At 41.3% G+C, this 20,379-nt stretch overlaps 1 protein-coding gene across 1 annotated transcript; it reads right to left on the bottom strand.

Annotated features, from left to right (window-relative positions):
* Window positions 1-33: 33 nt before the first annotated feature.
* On the bottom strand, window positions 34-20,242 carry LOC117821418 (CTTNBP2 N-terminal-like protein). Its single transcript, XM_034695668.1, has 5 exons — window positions 20,133-20,242; window positions 18,278-18,385; window positions 7,896-8,147; window positions 7,281-7,388; window positions 34-3,749 (listed from the first exon to the last, which is right to left on the bottom strand). The coding sequence occupies exons 1-5, from the start codon at window positions 20,136-20,138 to the stop codon at window positions 2,439-2,441; spliced, it is 1,785 nt and encodes a 594-aa protein (XP_034551559.1). The 5' UTR covers window positions 20,139-20,242; the 3' UTR covers window positions 34-2,438.
* Between the last annotated feature and the right edge of the window lie 137 nt (window positions 20,243-20,379).

Here is a 20,379-nt window from a genome sequence, read left to right on the forward strand (position 1 = left end):
AAAGGATTCATAAAAAAAGTTGACACACAAAGCTTTAAGGCATGGGCAATTTATTTGAAACAGCACTACGCGGTGCAGGGGTTCATGATATGCATATTTACTAGAGACAGCTGAGGGACATTGCCCCTCACAGACAGTGTATGAATCTACAGATATAAATCGGCTAAAATAAACTTAAATCAAGTCTTTTTTTTAAAGCCAAAAGAACAAACAAATTAAAATGATTAAACACTATTGAGACAACAGCTACAGTAGCAGATTAACACCTTTAGTCCCTGTTTATGTTCACTGATGGAATATCCCAAAGGGTCACATTGACCCTCAAGTTTTGGGTGAAGCAGGAATGAACTTTCCCTGAACAAAAGTAACAAATTGTAGATATACAGTATAGCGTCTTACAGTATAGTAGTATAAAGTGTCCCTTTTTAAGAAAAGATTCAGTGTTTTCTTGACAAAGATAGTAAAAAACAGCACATGCACGTGTCATTCATTCATAGAGAAGCGACTTCTAATTCCGTATAAACTATTTACAGTATAATATTGTTGTCCATCTCAATAAGATGTTTTTGGAAAAAGTGGAAAACATTTAAAGACAACCCACTATGTTTTGTGAAATGATGAAAGCTACATATTTGCTTTACTTTCATATTTGTTTGCCCTTCAACTTGATCTTCAGCTTTCAGCACTGTATAAAACTATGGACAGAACAACAGCTATCTCAAGTGAAGCCAAAACCTCTGCTGCTCCCTCCAGTGACTGACAGGTCTTAAAGCTAGGGTTGGTAGTCACGGAAAACTAGCATGAATTTGAATGTAGCATTTCCTCAGCACTCCGTCTAACCCCTCCCCACCTCCCCTCGGAGCTCCTCCAAGACGACGCCCCCGCTCACATGCACGAGCGCCGCTGCTTCGCGACCATATGATCGTGACTGATTCAAAACCGGTCCTCAGCACACCGTTTGTGTTTTGCACTACGTCAACTCATGTCTCACTCAGCAGTAAGGAAACACCAAAACATTATCATAGTTAAAGTTAAAAACACAAACAAACATTAAATGTATGCGCAGGAGGCGGGCAGAACGGCAGGACAGGATTTGATTGGTTTCATAAATTGGATACTGATGGCAGGGATTGGTTGGTGTTTTCCCAGGTTTACTCTGCCTGTAGATAGCACCTTTTTTTCCCGCTCTTTTTTAAGAACACATTATGTATTGATTGCCATCAGGACAAAAAGATCATTTTAACCAGTATAACAAAAAGTGTATCTAAATCTGACTACCAACCCCAGCTTTAAACCCTGCCTCCTCCACTATATCATATGGAGCATGGGTCAAGCTTGAAAATTAAAAGACGGGTCAAATTAATTGTTCTCAGACAGGCTTTCTGTCGTTATATTTACTTCCTATCATACTAATTTATGTGCAAGAGTCAAAAAAAATATTGACTAACAGCTCTGTTTACAAAAGCAGGCTCTTTCTTTAACAAATCAGCAGAGTAGTTGAGGAAGAGGCTGAAGAACATACAAACACTGATAAAAGAGTTATTGAACTTTACATAACAGTGAGTGTCCACTTCAAACCAACACAACCTGTCCTGCAATGGACTGTACCAACCTGAGGAACGCTCCACATTTTATCCATAAGTTAAATGTATGTATTGGTTGGCCATATTAGTCCCGCAGCTCCACTAGCGCATTATGTCGGTGCCAACTGAGGTGGTGTTTTGTAGTGATGGGCTAATGAAGCATCATGAACCTTTTCATGTGTTTGTTGAGCCCTCTAGATGGCGCTCTCTGTTCAACAAAGGGTTCAAAGCACACTGAATTGCCATTCATTGAGCCTTTATTTTTAAACCCAGAGTGCCATCTAGAGGAGTCAAAAAATACAACTAGTGGTTCACGAAGCTTCATTTGCCCATCACTAGTATTTTGACTTGCATCTTACATTAGGAGGAGATAGAGGCGTGCTGTCCATATCAATATACAGTCAGTGTTTCTATCTCAAGTCTTATTTCATAGTTCAAACACACATTTGGAAAATAACAATACCGCCTCTTGCATCAAGCTTAGCCTGTTTTCTACTGTCCTTAATACAGTGTTAAGTACAAAGTAACATAAATATTTTCTTTCTAAAACCTCAAATTTATAAAAGAATTCATACAAAAGTAATAAAAACAGGAATGTTAGAGGCATATTTAACCATATTTTGAATAACTGTAATTTAATTTATGTTGTTTTAAATATTTCCAATTATCTTTTGCAGTAAAGCTGGGGTGCAACAAACTCTTAGTTGCACTGCTTTGAACCCTTCCAGCTTTGAAGTGCAGACTACTGATGCTAAGCCTTATGAAGTGGCTTTGAAGGCTGGTACAGATGAATATAACAGTAACTGTTGATTGAAGCCGGACACATCTTAGGAGTTAGTGCGTATGATCTGGCTGTTAGCTGCTAGAAGATAAAAGCAGGTCCGGCTCCTTGTTTCCCTCCTGCCCGGCGTTGCTGTGTCCACAGTTCCCCGTCAGTTCTGGGAAGAGGCTGGTCCGAGAGGAGTGACTCGGAGATCCTGGAGTGGGACTCATACCTGGCTTTTTGGGCGGGATCGGAGGAGGATGGGTTTTCTCAGAGCGAGGAGTGAGAGGGGATCGGATGCCTGGAGATAAAGGCCCCGAAGACGGTGACCTTCCTCCTGGAGGAGTTGCTACATTACGGTAGTCTGTGCCAAATGGAGAGCTGCTGATGGGGGCCAGTTTAACGCCCGCCTGCTGGCTGGTAAAGCGGGACAGCACCTGAGTGACAGTGTTGCGGGCCAGCTGCTTGGCTGTGCTGTGCTCTGCTGGGGGCAGGATGGATGAAGAGGCAGAGGCGGCGCTGGTGGTGGTGGGGGAGAGGTCCCTAGGGGAGAGGGGGCCACCGTGCAGCTGCTGCTCCAGCTCCGATTGGCTTTGGAACTTGTGTCTGGCGGCATGGAAACGCTGGTTGACTCCGGCCTGGTAGGAGGATTGATGGAAGCCGGGGCTGCCCAGACGCTTGGCAAGGACAGGGGAGGAGATAGGGGAAGAGGAGAGGGAAGAGGACGCTGTGCTGGAGGGAGAGGGAGGATGAGGGTGATGGTGAAGAGGGGAATGTGAATGCACTCCTCCCCCATTCTCTAAAACTGCTCCATTTTCTGCCCCTCTGCCCTCCTGTGCTGGCTCTGTCTCTCTATGCAGATGATAGCCATTGACCTTTGACACTGATGTAGATTTAGGAGCTATCTTTCCATCTGGCTCGGTCTGAACAGAAGTAGACACTGCCATTACCTTGGAAACTGACTCTTTCACCTCTTCCACAACCTCCTTTAACTCTTCCTTACATCCTCCAGTCTCAGCCAACCTCTTTCTCAGCCCCTCCAGCTGCTTCTCAAGCTCCCTGCTCCTTTCCTCCTCTTTGATGATCCTTGCCTTCATCTGCTCTCGTTCTGTGTCAAACTCATCCAGCTGCCTCTCAGACCTGGCCTCTAGCTGGGTCGCTCGACACCTCTCTTCTTCAAGAACCCCCTGGAGCTTCTCCAGGGCGCTGGTCTCTTCTTGGAGCAAGGTGTGAAGCTGTGCAACCTTCTGGGCCTCCTCCTGAGCCTGGCTTTTGGTCGTCTGGAGCTCCAGGGTGAGGGAGGAGGAGAGCTGCTGCTGCTGGGAGAGTGACTCCTCCGTCTGGCTCACTGCCTGTGCTTGCTCTTTCTCCAACCTCCTCACTGTTGCACGCTCCGCTTCCAACTAGGAAGAGAGGAAGAAAGATAAAGGAGGTGAGGCAAGGTAGCAATTCTAGAATTGACCACAAGGAGGCAAGAGAACACTTTTGTTACTATGGATTGAGCAGGAAGAGAATATTTTACCTCTAACAATAATCAAAACATTCTCTGACAATTATGTTTTTTTTTAAAAAAATCAAAAAATTGGATGAGGACATTTAAGTTAAGTTGGCAACAGCAGATTGTGTATTTTTTGTCATATTAGACCTTTTTTATGTCTATTTCACCTACCGACAAGATCATCTGCAACACTTCTCCTTTGGATGCTGATAAAAATTTAATTCAGTGTCTCTAGTGACTTCAGAATTTCATTCAAACTGCTCCTTAGAACAGATTAAATGTTAATAAATACAACCCTGATTCCGGAAGAGTTGAGAGGCTGCATAAAATGTTGATAAAAGCAGAATTGGATGGTTTGCTCATTCTTCTACAGTGGAAATCTGATAAACCTCCCCTCATTCAACAGCTGGATTAGAGAAATGCTCTCCGTGCTGCAACTAGAAAAACTGAGACTTAATCATTGCCCTGAAAAATATGATGCCATTTGGTCACCTTTCATCGAATATGTAAAAAATCTGAGTCCATCATGAAACTCTCTTTTGGTTTTTGGTAATGTAATTATTCATGTTTCACTGTAATGTCTATGAATGTAAAGGAGAATTTGTTTTTATTTAGTTATTATTATTTTTTGTTTACTATGTTTATTATGTAAGTATTTGCTTGTTAATCTACAGATTTGTTTTGAATGAGCTATTATTGTTACTGTATTCACATTTATTAATGTTGTTGTTTTATTTTTATGTTGTTTATTTATTTTTTGTTTTCATTCTTGTCACTCTAGTCTCTAGGTTTAGGGTAGGTGGGTATAGGGCAAATGTTCTTGTTTGTAAAATGAAAAACTATAAATAAAGCATTTAAAAAATAAATAAATAAAAAGAAAGAAAAAAGGAAAGAAAAAATGACAGAGGGAAGGAAATCGAGAAAGAAGGAAAAGAAAAAAGGGGGAAAAAAAGAATTTGATGTTTTGTGAATCATTTAAGCCTACATGAAAGTAAAAAACTAAAACTGAAAAATGGTCATTTTAGATTTGATGCCAGAAACATGTTTCAAAAAACTTATGACAGGAGCAACAAAACACTACAAATCTTGTGTCATGCTAAAAACAAACAAACAAACAAACAAACAGGGGAAACATCTCCCAAATAACAGCAGCCAGCCAAGGGAGATCAGACTTGCAGAGTCAGTCCCATGTTCATTACTCAAGACACATTTTTACAGGAAAGATTTCAAGATTTCAAGGATTTCAAAGCTTTTATTGTGTGATTTTATTTCATTTTAGCTCTGATTTTAAGGGTCTGCTTTATAAGTTTGTATGTTTTTAAGCTTTTATTTCATTTTTATTATTTTTTATTTATCGCTTCATCTTCGTTTTTATTGCCCACTGCTATAGATGAATATAACAGTAACTGTTGATTGAAGCCTGACACATCTTAGGAGTTAGTGCGTATGAACTGGCTGTTAGCTGCAAGAAGATAAAAGCAGGTCCGCATCCTTCTTTTCATAAGTCTGTATGTTTTTAAGCTTTTATTTTATTTTTTTATTTTATCTTATCACTTCATCTTAGTTTTTATTGCCCACTGTAAATCACTTTCTTACCTGTATTGAAAAGTGCTATATAAATAAAGTATTATTATTAAGTTTTATTATTAATCTACAACAGGTTAGTAACATGACTGGGTGCAAAAAGTTCATTCCAGAGAGGTCGAGTCTCTCAGAGGTAAAGTTGAGAAGGGATGGGATTAGGTGTGGAAATAGTTCATCAGTTCCAGATTAACATTTCTGAGTGTAAAATTGCAAAGAATGTGAGTATTCATCAACTACAGTTAATAATGTTATTAAAAGATTCAAAGAATCTGGTAAAACATCTACCAAAAGAGACAAGACTGATGACTGATACTGGATGGTCATGATTTTCAGGCCCTCAGGCAGCCATGCATTAAAAACAGACATGACTCTGCAGTGGAAAGCACAGCATGGGCTCAGAATCATGTCCAAAAACCACAGAAGGGAGGGACTACCCGGCGTGTTATCAGCGCATGATTCAAAAGCCAGCATCCTTGATGGTATGGGAATGCATAAGTGCTTACGGCATGGCTAGTTTAAACATCAGTAAAAGGCACCATTAATACTGAACACGATGTTCATGTTTTGGAGCAACATATGATGCCATCCAGACAATGTATTCTTCAGGGTTGACGGCAAGATGCCAAACAACATTCTGCACGTGTTACAAAAGCACGAGAGTCTGGGTGCCAAACTGGCCTGCTCGCAGTCTGACTTGTCAACTATTGAAAACATTTGGCTCATCATGAGACAAAAACTACGACAGAGGAGCCCTCAAACTGTTGAGCAGCTGAGAGCCTATGACATCTATTTACCTTATTGTATTTGTTTTATTAAATATTGGCTTGAAATGATTTGCAAACAGTCAAATTAAACTTTTATCAACATTTTAAAAAGCTTCCCAACTCTTGGAATAAGGCTTGTATGTACTTTTTGCTTCAACTAACCTTACGCTTTGCAAAATACGGCCAACATAAACAGGACAAAGAAATCACTGAGATCCAAAATGGCTGACTTCCATTGTAGATAATGAATTCTTCCTTCTATCCTTACATTTTGTGCCTCTTGACACATTGGCTGATAGGAATCCGCTTCCTAAGGCCTGAATTAGCAAAAGGGATGAAAAACAGAATGTGCTGTTTTAGAACCAAAAGAGACCGAACTGAAGAGACAGTCCTTCATGTCTGTTTTCGTTTGAGAGTTATTTGCTAGCGGGGCATGTTTTTCGAGAGTTCATTTCAGTGAGGTCATCACAGGGTGACCATGCTGCTTAAAAGCTTTGAAGAGTGGCAGAAGGAAATGGGAGGTGATGAAACACAATCTAGTGTGTGTGATTACTGTATAAAAAACAGCACTGGCGGGAAGGCCTGAGGAAGACTGAGAGACACTCAGGAAGCCTTTCTTACATAAGGCCCCTGGGCGAAGTTTGTATAGTGAGTGGCTGATTGTGTGCTCACAGCACGTGTGTGTGTGTGCGTGAGCTGACCTTGCATTAGACATGGACATCCATTATCTCAGGTTTCCTGAGATCGTAAAGCCCCATGGCTTCTGGACAACTACACAATGGCCTCTTCCTCCCCCTGTTTCCTATGAAACAGCCCTGTGCTTGTGTGTACGGGTGCCTGTATGGGTCTGTACTTGAACAGGGCAAGCCCTCTTCAGCCAACTGAGTTACACAATACAATCTAAAGCTGGAGTCTGAATCACAGACACTAGTGTGATAACGGAGAAGGATAAGCTGATGACCTTTTTTATCTTTTGTGAGGGTAATTTTTGCTAATATTTAACCATTATAATCAATCATAAACACTAGAACTGAGGAGTATACGTTTGAAAAGTACACTTTGTACTCTACTGTACATGTACATCATACCTGTTGCAGCAGCTTGTCTCTTTCTGTCTGAAGCATGAAGGTGAAGTCATCGCTGTGTGCAGAGTCCAGAGCATGTCGTCTTTTCTCCTCCTCCAGATCAGCAATCATCTAACCCCCCCCAAAAAAAACCTCTTATGAAACATTTATACGACATTGTGTCACCTTATTACCTGTCTTTGATTTATTTTTGTTTGAAGAAGTTTCCTGCCACAGTGAAACGTCTCCCCTCATGAGTCAGCCTCCACAGTAGAGCCAGGCCTTCATTCCAGGGTTTTGTCAGTTTCATTAACTCTGAAAAGTCCCCTCTCAGTCGTGTTTATAACTTCCATAAACCTTCCAACACTGAGCTGTGATAAAGCTCCATATCAGCCCTCTAAGCCAGGGTGTGACTTTCTGTCTGTCTGCCTAGCCTGCCAGAGCTGAGTCTACAGGATAAGCAAGAAAGCAAAAGAGACACGCACACATTCACATACACAACAAGCCTATTGTGCAAGTGGGAGCCCCAGTGTCACACTGGTTGAGTCCAGCATCCTCCCAGCACGCAAATCTGAAGAGCAGACATGTGAGCTAAAGAAAACACAGTGTGAGAGAAATCAAGAGTGAATTGTATCTTACCCTCCTGTGTCTGCTCTCAGCAGCAGCCAACTGTCCCATCATCCTCTCCTGCATCCTCTTGCAGTGAGCCATGACCAGTTTAAGCACAGCCAGCGGGTTTGGGCCCACGGCGCGGCCCTGCAGGTGTGTGTGAGTCTGGGAGATTGTGTTTTGACGATCCTCGGACTCGCTGTCCCGCTGCAGGGCAAGGAACGGATCGCTGAGGTCATACTGGCCGTATCGCTCCTGGACGAAGGAATCTCTGTGCTCAGCCTGTTGGATACACAGAAAAACACCACACTTTATTCTGCTGTTAAGTCTCCAGTGTGTAAGCCTTACTTTGTTTAATTTAGAAGGAGGTCCCCTGTAACTTTTTTTAAAGAAGATGACATGAAGCTAAGAGAAACAAAAAGTGTCATGGGAGAAATATAACGCGACCCTTAAAAACATTGATTTTTAGTTAATGATTAACTGTCCCTTAAACAAATGGAAACAGAAGCGTGTGTGTGCGTGCAGGAAACTGTGTGGAGTGATGTTGTTGTCAGTGTGAGGCTGTGGGCATAAGCAGATGGTCTCCCCCCTCAACCAAAACACAAAAGGAGGTGAGGCGCTACTATCCCACCCCCACAAGGGGCAGATGCTAACTACCCCCGAGGGATGTAGGGGTGAAGGACTGGGCTATGTGCAGACACAGAATTACCTCTAATGACGAGGTAAGAGTGAACCTAAACATAAAACAAAGGGAAATAGATTCTTACGGGACAGAATATCTCAAGATGAAAAACTTTTTTTTTTTTTTTTTAAGAGGAAGAAGACTCAAGAAGTCATGTGAAATGAGATAGGGCCTTGTTGACCTCGCCCTGGGTCATCCTGATGGATCATCAGGAGGTCCCGTTGACTGCAGGCACTGAGCAGGTTGGAGTTTCAGAAGCATGCGGGGTCAGCTGGCAGTGCTTGTGATGTCAGCACATGCAACAGAGTTCCCTCCACGTGCCTTTAGGACACCCGTCACCATCTCCCCACAGAGTCCTCATCAGACACCCTGCTTCTCTGGCTCCCCTCTTCGCCCCCTTCCACTCCCCTCCCCCCCTCCGCCCAAACATGCACGACACAGCATTCCTCTGCCACTTCATCATCATCATCATCGTTTCTCAGAAGAATGCCTCTTTCTACTTCCGCCTCTTTTACACACACTCATATAAATACGCACAAACACACACTCATACCCCGAGGGCATCAGTAAGGAGGAGTGCATTCGAGGGTCTGAACAAAGAATGTGACCCTCAGTGAGGAGATTACAGGACTCCAACAAAGACACTGTCTCAATGCCTTCAGTCTCGTGCATTGTCTCCATGTCTGGCTTGGTCGGCTTCATTTGGCGAAAGCGCGTAAAAGTATGTGTGTGTGTAGTGTTTGGTGCCTTTTTTTGCCTTGAAATGTGTATGTGAGTGTGGGCTATATTGTGTGTTTACCTGTGCATGTGTGCATGTGTATTTGTGCCGGGCTTTGGAGTAAAGCTGTAAAGCTCCTTCGACTAGCAGGAATCAAATCTGCAGCTTCCTGAGGTAAATAACAGTTTAAAGAGATCATTAAGGGCCGGGCTGAGATTGGATTGTGTGTGTGTGTGTGTGTGTGTGTGTGTGTGTGTGTGTGTGTGTGTGTGTGTGTGTGTGTGTGTGTGTGTGTGTGTGTGTGTGTGTGTGTGTGTGTGTGTGTGTGTGTGTGTGTGTGTGTGTTCGTGTGTGTGTGTGTCCAAGCTTAGGGGGTCTGGTCTCCTATGGCTTTTCTCAGGATAGTTCTGATCATGATGACAGAGCTTGTTTCTTTTATGAGAGGACACCACAAGCATACCATCTCTGCTGCAAACGCTCTCATTTCTTAACCAAAAGCTCATGGAAATGTTCCTACGACCAAGTTTTGCCAGCGATTTATTTTTATTTTTGCCAATGTTCCACCATCATTCATTGTGTTTTTGTGTTTTCGTCGGATAAGTTAGAATTCCTTGGAAATATAACACAGTGTTGCACCTATAGAAAGGGGTGTTCTGCAACTTGTTGAAGCATTTCCCTCTCCAACAGTCCGTATCCTCTGCTGCATTTCCACAGCTGTAACAAGGTGTGAAAGACAACCCGATGCTTTTCACCTGGAAATAGTCTCTGTCAGTCAGTTACCCACAGCCTCAGGGCACAATCACGTTCTTGTGTGCACTGAAAAGAGCCAGGGACTCCGGTTTCCTCACTGAGCCTCACACAATTATGTTGGGAGCCAGCATGGACGAAATTGCATCTCTGAATGGTATTGAGTGCAGATCTCAGGTTACAAATGCAAGATTTAGACCTTAATCTGATTCCCACAGAATACACTGAGTGAAAGACAAACCTTATTATTCATATGCAAGTACAGATCTGTGTGCACATGCATCTATGAGCCTGCAGCTGGCATATGTGTGCACCACGCTGCATAAGGTTCTCAGCCCAACCGGCTGTCTCCAGGGTAACATCTCAAATCCAGAAGCTTTGCTGTGGGGGGTTATGGGAAAAGTATGCATTCCTGTTGAATTAGTCCGCTTCCCAGAGGAACAGTTAGACTCAGAGAGACAAAAGGACAGCAGGACCAGACCTGTCCGATATGAAAAGCTTCTTTCAAGGGAACTTAAGGGGTTCAGAGCAAGCGTCCTCAAAACAGCAGGGCAAAGGACTAGGCATGGGGATGCTCCAGGAAGCATGAATTTAGTAGTGCAGTTTCCTACTCCTAAGGGTTGGACAACTACTCTGTACTACTTAACAGTAGGGCAGGAAATAAGTGTAATGACCACTCGTCAGTTGTGTGGAATAACAGGCCTTGGCAGGTGAGGGGTATCAATCCAATGACAGTCACACCAGATTTAACAGAGCTGCTGAAGCTGCAAACTTTAACCGACACAATGGGCTCTGACCCATTTCCTTGGTGCCAGTCGTTAGAGCGTTAATAAAATTACTTGGTCTGCTGGAAAAACTTGTTTCAAAAAGGAAGTGGAAACAAGACTAAGTGCTCATAGCCATAAAGAAAGCTCCAATTTTTCATTTCTTATAGTCGTTTGTTACTTTTAAATCAATTCCTAATAACATATAAGGGCCTGTGTCCACCTACAACATTTTTTTTTGCACTGGCAGTGCCCGTTTTCTACACAAACCCGATGCAGTTCAGAGTTTTCATTGTCCAAAGCATAAAACACCCTCAGCTGTTTTGATTGCTGTTCTCTCTCAGCATTCATAGTTGAAAATTGTTCAACTTTTGGAACCCTGGTGTGCTTGTCCATGCTATCCCATACTGGTCCTAACAGACAACTGGTTAACCACACTTTTGTTTTTAGAAAATTCAAACTTTTCTGACCTCTACTAGCCTCAGCCTGTGAGGAGAACATGAAGATTACAAGGAACAGAAGTTGATGTTTAACCCTCCTGTTATGTTCGTTTCTCTGGAACAGCAATAATGTTCCTGAGTCAACTTGACTGGAGCATATTTAATGATCCAAAAGTGTCCGAACCCCAAAAAATCCCAATAAATATTTTGTTTAATCTCATTATTAACTCCATTACAAACCATTTAAATCAATATTTAGTGCAATGGTGTTCTCACAGATCATGGTTCAATGAGGATAACTCACTCGTTTTCATGTAAATTAATGTTAAAACTTTTTAAAATGTACATTGAAAAGCCCTGAATATAAATACAATAAATTTACATTACTTAGATTTTTGTTTATTTTATTTTACATTTTTGAATTCTTTTTTTAAGTAGTGCAAATGTACATATTGCAAATGTAAGTTTCATAGCGAAATAATACTTTTGAAATTTCTTTTTAGATTTTTTAACTTGAATGGGTCAATTTGACCAACAACATAACAACTGGGTTATGTTGATGACTTATTAGGAAACACGTTAAATGCCACCCTTCAGATTTGTGTCTTATCCCAGGCTTATTTTTTCAAGATTGTTGAACATTTTTCTGGATTGTTATCTTCAATGATTTTTATCAGTTGTTTACCTTTTGTTTGTACAATTCCATTGAATAAAAGTACATATGAAGCATACAGAGATTTTTAGATAGACTTAACGGTCACTACTATTGGAAGCATCAGTGCCATGGTACAACTTTCCAAACCTAGCAACAAAAAGCACTGGTAAGAAGTGTTATGAAATTGAGGTTGTGGGTGCTGCCAGCACAAAAAAATGCTGTGGACACAGGCCCTTGGCTGAGATGAGCTGTGTGCAATGAAGGCTTTCTCCGAGCCCAAAGTTGAGATAACACAATTATTTTCTTTCTAAAACAAATAACATCTAGCGTAGCAAGATTACTGTAAATGTGTCCAAGTTTGGTGAAACACTTGAAACAGAATGGTAAGCTTAGCTAAGCTAAGGGCAAAACCACAATAAAGTGCACACTTAAGAATATATGTATTCTCTGAAGAAGCACAATTGGAAAGGAACCAACTTAAAAGGAGCATTTATAGAGCTTTAGTCGCTAGTAGGCTGATTGCTTTACAACATGCTAAAAGACAGAAATGCTAACATGATGCTATGAGGCTGTTATAGCTTATTTGCTGACAACTTAGGAACTCGACTTTCAGATATATGATATATATATTTCAGCTCAATATTCAGTCTTTTTTTGCTCTCTTTTGGTCTCTACCAATTCCTTAAAATTATACCTCACACCAGCTAGCTAAGCAAACCAGCTAACTCAGGCTGCTAGTCATTTGAGTAGGAAAAAATGTAAACATCTTTTAGTCAAGTGAGTGGAAAATGTTTCTCAAATTTGGGAAATGGTTTTGGTCCATCGGGATATTTCATTTAAAAAGATGTGGTATGTGTTATTCTCTTGTATTGGGCAACCAAATCTGCAACTTGTGTTGGCCGCAGGAGAGAGAGAAATTTGATTTTAAACTTAAACATGCTTTCTGAAGTGTAAACTAAGGTGTGCTTCAGGGTTGAAGCTGTATCCTCCACACCTCCAGCCCACACATTAACCACAGATTGCACAAAGATAACTGGGAAGACGTTAAACACAAACCTCCCTTTACTTTATGGGCCGTGCTGCGAGACAACTTCCAAGTAATGTTTAACTGCCTCAGACGGTATTGTCAGCGGTTAGTGATGAAATATGTAGGACGGAGCTGTCACCCTTTGGTCAGACCGAGCTTTTGGAAAATAACATATCATTACGGGGAAACAAGGAAGTGCTCTGGTGTTTCTTCAAACTGGGTCAGAAAGTTAACTGAAAGAATCCACAGAGCCTGACAGAAACTACCATGATAAAATGATAAAGCTGTGATTCTCTGCCTATCATTTATATATATATATATATATATATATATTTATATATATATATATATATATATATATATATATATATATTTATATATATATATATATATATATATATATATATATATATATATATATATATATATATATATATATATATATATATATATATATATATATATATATATATCATTGTTGGAATTATTGTACTGTACACCTTCTTGTTTGCTGCTGTAACTCCATGAATTTCCCCGTTGTGGGATGAATAAAGGAGTATCTTATCTTATCTTATCTTATGTGTGGCCTTACCTCTTCTATTACTGTTTCATTTGTAGCTGCTGAGCACTCCCCTGCTCAGTGAAGGGTGGAGTTCTTTACCATTACAGATATAGCCTCTTTGTTTGTTTGTTTCTTTCTTTCTTTCTTTCTACTTGGTAAAAAATAAGAGAGGCTGGGGGGTATGAGGTTATTCTTGGGCATAAAACGAGCCATACTTTGTCGCTCATACAGACTGATCCTTGACTAAAAGAAGGTAGCTTCAGGTACTTTGATGTCATCCGAGCATTTTCAGGTCAGGGAGCTTTACTCTTGACACGCCTCTGGCTCAGTCTACTACTATGGAAGCACTACAGTGTCTGACATCATGGGCCAGAGTGCATTACAGTATTATCTTGAGTATTACTTTACTTTAAAGTCCCCTTTCTGCCTGTTTATTGCTCTATTTAATATTTCTCATATCTTATCGCATTTTCCCCTCACCGATCAAGACAACATGTCCAAACTGGGCAATTTTTGATTGTTGTTGAGTCACAGCATATACACTCTTATCTGGAGAAAACATTCTGGCCAGGCCCTATTGTTTTACTGAGTCAGGAAAAGACGTCAGCCTGCAAAAATAGTCGAAGCATTTGAAGATTACAGGACATGACATCATATGAATAACAAAACAGGGCATACCAAGTGAAGCGGCTCAGATTGAAAAGTGCAGCAGAGACTAAATGGGGTCATGCTTGTGACGCGTCTTGCCATAAATCAAAATCAAAGTCCAAGGAAAGGTTTCTATTTATTAACAAAACACAAAAAAGATCGAAATCAACAATGATATTGACGATGCCGGTGGTGGTCAAGAAAAAATATTCAACCCCACTCATCCTCTTTGTATACCTCCCGCCACCCAACTGCACAGATACTTAAAAGGTTAACCACACCCATGAACTAGGGATGCAACAATCTGATCCTGGTAGCGGATATCGGCTAGATCGGACTATAAAATGTGCTGCTGATTAATATTGTCACAATATTAGACGTGAAGAAGGGAAACAGTAAGGGCAAAGCTTGGCAGAGTGATAATGTATTCAATGATTTTAATAACCCTCCTCCCTGCCACAGGTACACTGTACTTCTGTGGGAAACACTCTATGGAAACACTACGTTGACATATTTTTTATTTCCTCATTTCAAGCAGTTTTTTTTATACAGAATATTTAATTCCTCTTATCCACTGCAGAGGTTAACAGTTGAATTGTAATATCTGTTGGTTATGAAGATTAACTCACCAAACTGCTGGTACATATTTATAATCTCTTGAATAATGATAGTCAGTTTAAAAATGTTTATTTTTATTTTGGTTTACAAAGTCAGAAAAGTCTGAAGTTGCCAATACATGATTCTATTCTCACATTAAGGAAAAGAGATTGTTAAATCAATACCGGGATTAGGGATGCACCGATCCTACTTTTTAGGTCCCGATACCGATATCGATACCTGGGCTTTGGTATCTGCCAATACCGATACTAGCCAATCCGATCCCAATATTGATTTAACAATCTCTACTCCTTAATGTGAGGGTAGAATCATGTAATATCTGTTGGTTATGAAGATTAACTCACCAAACTGCTGGTACATATTTATAATCCATTGAATAATGATAGTCAGTTTAAAAATGTTTATTTTATTTTGGTTTACAAAGTCAGAAAAGCCTGGAGTTCCCAAAGACTGGCCGGTGCTGATGACAGTGTATTGTAAACACAGAATAGCATAGAACTGAGATCAATAGATCTGCCATATGGATCGGCACTATATATTGGCCCCTTGTCACCGATACCCAATCTAGCCGATCTCCGCTACCAGGATCAGATTGGTGCATCCCGGTCCGGGATCGGATCGGCTAGTATCGGTATCGGCAGATACCAAAGCCCAGGTATCGATATCGGTATCAGGACCTAAAAAGTAGGATCGGTACATCCCTACCATGAACCCAAAACCGGAAATTAAGTAATCGATAAAAAAGGGAATAATCATGAATAATGAATTAGACAGAAAATCAGCAATTAAAGCATGAGTAAAACTTTTTGACCACACAAGATTGGCTAAATGGTGATTTTGTTTTCTGGCCACAAATGTCCCCAAACTACTCTAAGCTGAAATTTGTCCGTGAAGGGCATCTGAGACATTTTTCAACATCACAAAGTTTGTTTCCCACAGTGCTCATTGGTTAAAGCAGGTGAAAAAGAGTCAACTATGACTGGTTGTTTACCTCCCTCATTGGTGTTTCAGCTGCATGTTACTGTCACCTACTAAAGGTATGTTTTCGTATCTTTAAACAGCATTCCTGTGAGGTATACTCTATGCTGGATACATGCCATGTTTGCCTGACAAAGGAAAGATAATACAAGCTCTGTCCCAGTATAGATATAGACAATCATCAACTCAAAGGGCAATGCCACTCCTGTTAGAATGCAAGACCTGTTCCATGGTGTCATGTTTTCAGGAATGTTCCCTCTAGTAAAACTGCTATCTGTGCCCTTAGAAGTGAGAGCCAAACACAATACAATCAAGACGCTGCAAAGACAAGTTCCAAAAGTGACGCCGTCTTATTAGTACGTAAGCAAACCCTGATTGAGTTGAGAGTTTTCTGGGGATTTTTGGGGGAAGGAAGTGGTTAGAATTAGAACGTGCCCAAATGCGGTTGTCCCAGGCGATCTAAAAGCATCCCAAGTGCTTGCTGCTCAGAGGAGAGAATATCTAAAGTTAGAGAAGAGAGTCTGTCCTCTTCATAACATGCAAATTAACACTTTTATCTGTATGCGGTGGATGAAGATTGAGGAAAAACATCCACAATAGAAGAAGGTGCAAACAGACCTCCTGTGAGGCAAGATCAATGCACACACACACACAGCTCGATGTTGAACAAATTAGCCTGCTATCAACCCCTGACACTCCTCTCTGCAGCCACATGTCTGCACTTAATCTGCCCCAGCCAGTAAAAATGGTGTACAGGCCCCCAGTGGGGACAAGGGAAGTCAGAGATTTGAGCCTACAACTCTGTACATCCTCCCCTCAGTAAACACTGCAGCCTCTAAGTGGCCCACCAGAGACCACCGGAGAGTGTGTGTGTGAGTGAGCGAGTGGGCAGAGAGGACATGGGTCATGGTCGAACATGAAAGACCCCCCGTAATGTGGCTGTGTGTGAGGAAAGGGGAGGAGGAAAGGAGGGAGAGGGGACAAAACAAGACGGGTAGAGATGTGGAAAGTGGTATATAAGAACTACAAAAAGGCGACTGTGGTTTAATTTAAAGGGGATGACTGTGTGGATCTGATATGTAATAGTGACTATCAAGGCCTGTTTATCAGAATAAGACAGTCATGCTCATTACAGCCTCAATCGCTGCTTCAGACAATGAGTCAAGCTGCTTCATGGAGCAGCAGCTGTGGTCATGACTGGGATCCAGACCGAAGTCAAACAAAGCCGAGCACTGTAGACGGAGAGAAGCAGAACTGACACTTAGTTCTACAGATGAGCTGCACCAAACTTAAAGTTAAAGGAACAGCTGTAAAGAAATAGTCCTGAAATGCAAACTCATAAAAGACTGCCTCAATGTTCCCCCTAAAATCAAAAAAGATGTTTCTTTAACCTCAAATATCTGATCCAATGATGACAAAAGATTCATTTTGGCAGTATCTTTGCCGATATCTTAAAGTTTTGAACTCCTGTAAAATGCAAAAACAACTTTGTGAATTGATTTAACCTGCAGTATACTCAAGTATCTGGTTCTATGATTATAAAATATTTGTTTTGGAGGTACATGTATCTTTGACAACATTTTAAAGTTTCATCTCCACCAAAATATATTTTTGCATTCTGCAGGAGATTGAATCTTGTGCAAAAATTACAAAATGTTCATTTGGGGATATCTTTGTTATTTGTAATCTTGTGCAAAATGCAAAAAGATGCTGATAAATCAACCTGCACCTGGCGTAAACCGATTACGTCTTTGATGGAAAGCTCTTTTAAATTTGTACTCCCCTCCCCCATGACTCAATTGGACCCAAAAGCTAGCTAGTAGATATATCTTCTTCTGTTGCTTTTTCCACTTATCAATTTTGTAAACTCCTTACTTTTCAATCTTTCTAAAGGAAACACATACAGTATGTATGCTGAATAAAATAGCACTCTGATTGCCGTTTTACTGAAACGACAAAATACTGCCCACTCATCTTCGTAGCCAGTGTTTAAAGTTTGAATCACAGTTGGATACAGCTCATTTGCCAGAGCCAAACTTACAAAAGTTCCAAATATGTACCCGAGGCAAGGCATTAAATAGCCACAAAAGGCCTCCTCACTGATGATCAAGGCGAGTTACCTGCATTTGAAACAAACCAGGTTGGATCTGCAGACTTGAGTTTGGACAAAAGTTAGACTTCCACTCCTGAAGTGCTCAGATTAGAGGAAAACAGAATAGTTTTCAGATCAGCCTGATCAGCAACAATGCTGGGTGCTCTGGTGGAAATGAAAGGCTTAGGAAACCAGAATGACTCCTGTGCCATTGTCTTTTCTGGCCCTGTTTCCTTCAGTTTCCTGTTTACATATCCCTCCCTGTCTGCTCACATTCTTTTTTGGGGCTGTAGTGCTGAAACAGGTTCATTTTAGAGCTCAGTGTAGACAGATGTCTACGGTGACGACATTCAAAACAACAAAGCATTAAATTGTGTTCAAAGGTTGCCAGAAGTGTTGCTCTATCCTCTTAAATGTGTGTTAGATGTCCCTCAGTATGAAACCAGGGACTTTATACTTTCACGTGTTTGATTTTACTCACCCTGAGTGCATGTATCACCACATCCTGGGCCTCCAGCTCACCCTCCAAGATACTGAGGAGAGTCAGCAGCTCTGCCCTGCTTAGAGCCTCCGCATTCATCTTCTCATCCTGAGGAGAAAAATAAGAAAATCAGAAACACTATCACGGTGGTAAGAGTGACTGAGTCTATGTGAGGCAAAGAGCTGCTATAGGATGAGACTTGAGGGGCCTCACTTGGTTGTGCTCAGGGTTATAAACAGGAAGTGATTAGCATATCTGCATGTTAAGTTGCTGAGGGACCGAGGGCTGCTGTGTGCTCTATTCAGCCTCCACTGTCCGACGTGAAGTAATGTAGTAGTTTGGACACCCTCTGGATCTATCCTCCACTGTATCCTGTGATTCATCGGCTAGGTTGAGTCACGTGAGATCAAGACAAAACACCCCCCCCCCACAGAGCTTACCTCATCCTTAAAATGAAGACAGAGACAAAAAACAGCTGACTTCATCTTTTAAAATAAAGGTGAAGTCACCCCTCAGGTTATTTTTCAGTGCCTTAAAATAGTGTGGCTCTGTTTTTGGTGCGTTGTCCCTGTGTTTTACAAGGTGTGTGAAGTCAGAAGCCTGAAGTGATTCTGTATTCAAAGTAGAAGTGTTCTTCACTTTAAGCAAGCCTCTCCTCACCTCTTCGCTACCAGACAAGGCTAAAACTCAAGTAAAGTGTTTACTTTCTAACAGAAGTGTCCAAATTCCTCAGAGCATTCTGTGGTGTGCCACACATTCAGAGGAAAGCAACACAGTGTCAATCAGTAGTACTAACGTGACACGTATTGGGAGGGTGGTTTCCAGCACTGCGGCTCACACACACACATACTGTGATAAAAGTTTAATTATTAGTCTATGTCTGTGTTTTTGGCTGTCAATGTAGGCCAAACTTGTTATGTGTCACTAGATATCTGTAAAAGGAAGAAAAAAAAAAACCCTGTGTGGAAAATCAGTTCAGCATTCCAGGGATACCCACACCATGGGAGCACATCCCAGAATTCCTCACACTTTGAATCTTGCAGTTTGACTTCTTCATTACCCGATACTTAATCTGAACAGTCTTGTTATGAGGCGGTTCAATCATGCAAATGGTGTTCCAAGCCAGATCTACAAGTCCAGACAGAGGCAACAGCTCATCTGACAGCACTTAGTGTTACAGTGTCAAAAAAAATAATGTCTGCTTCTCTCTGTGTGCATTTTCTCTTTGCGGCCATTTCACTCTCAAACAAAGCCTCAGTTAAACTTTACGCAACCTTGTTGTTCTTATGTGCTCAGTGTGCAAGACAGGCTGCTCAGTGTGTTCAAAGCAGTGAATTTTCCTTGTGGTTGCTGAGGAACAGGCGAGGATCCACCTGCCGTCCAAGGCCTTTGTCTGGCACAAGGGACTGTCATTATTTTCCGCGAAGGCAACATTTAGTTTGTAAGTGTTGCAGACAGCACGAAACACCACAATTAGCTATTATTTAGATTGTGTGGCGTGATGATGGTTAAATCAATACAGCATCAATAATAGTTAAGTGATCACACCCATTAGCCTGTAAGTGAACTCAACGTGTGTATTACAAATTGCTCTACCCATGCTCTTTTCATGCAAAAGACATAAGTGCATTGAATTTTAGCACAAGTTCAACCTACTTCCTTGTAATGACTCTAAAGTTTAACTCACCTAGAAATAGCAAGCCCCATACATTACAAGGCAGTTTCAGGCAGTGTCAGAAACCTGTCTATGGACTTTCCGCATTTTGCTTTTTATTATCAAAACGTCCCAATTGGGTGATAGAACTTCTAGACACAAGTTGCGAATGCTGTGCACAACCTTCCGTGTGAAACATACCTTCATACGCTCTGTTCCAGCCGCATTAATTGTTCCCAAAATCCCCAAATGAGGCTCCACAGCAGCATGAATCAAAGCAGCCCACTGTTTCCACTACTCTGAGGCGAGTGCAAACAACAGACGTTCAGTGACGAGGCCGCCAGCCAATCAAAAGGCCGTAAAGCAACAATGTGACCAATCAGAGGCGGGCTTCTCGCTAGGGGGCGGGGATAAGGGCGTTCCTGGATCTGTGAGATAAACCTCTTTG

Source organism: Notolabrus celidotus, chromosome 11, assembly GCF_009762535.1.
Source record: "Notolabrus celidotus isolate fNotCel1 chromosome 11, fNotCel1.pri, whole genome shotgun sequence".
Lineage (NCBI taxonomy): Eukaryota > Metazoa > Chordata > Actinopteri > Labriformes > Labridae > Notolabrus > Notolabrus celidotus.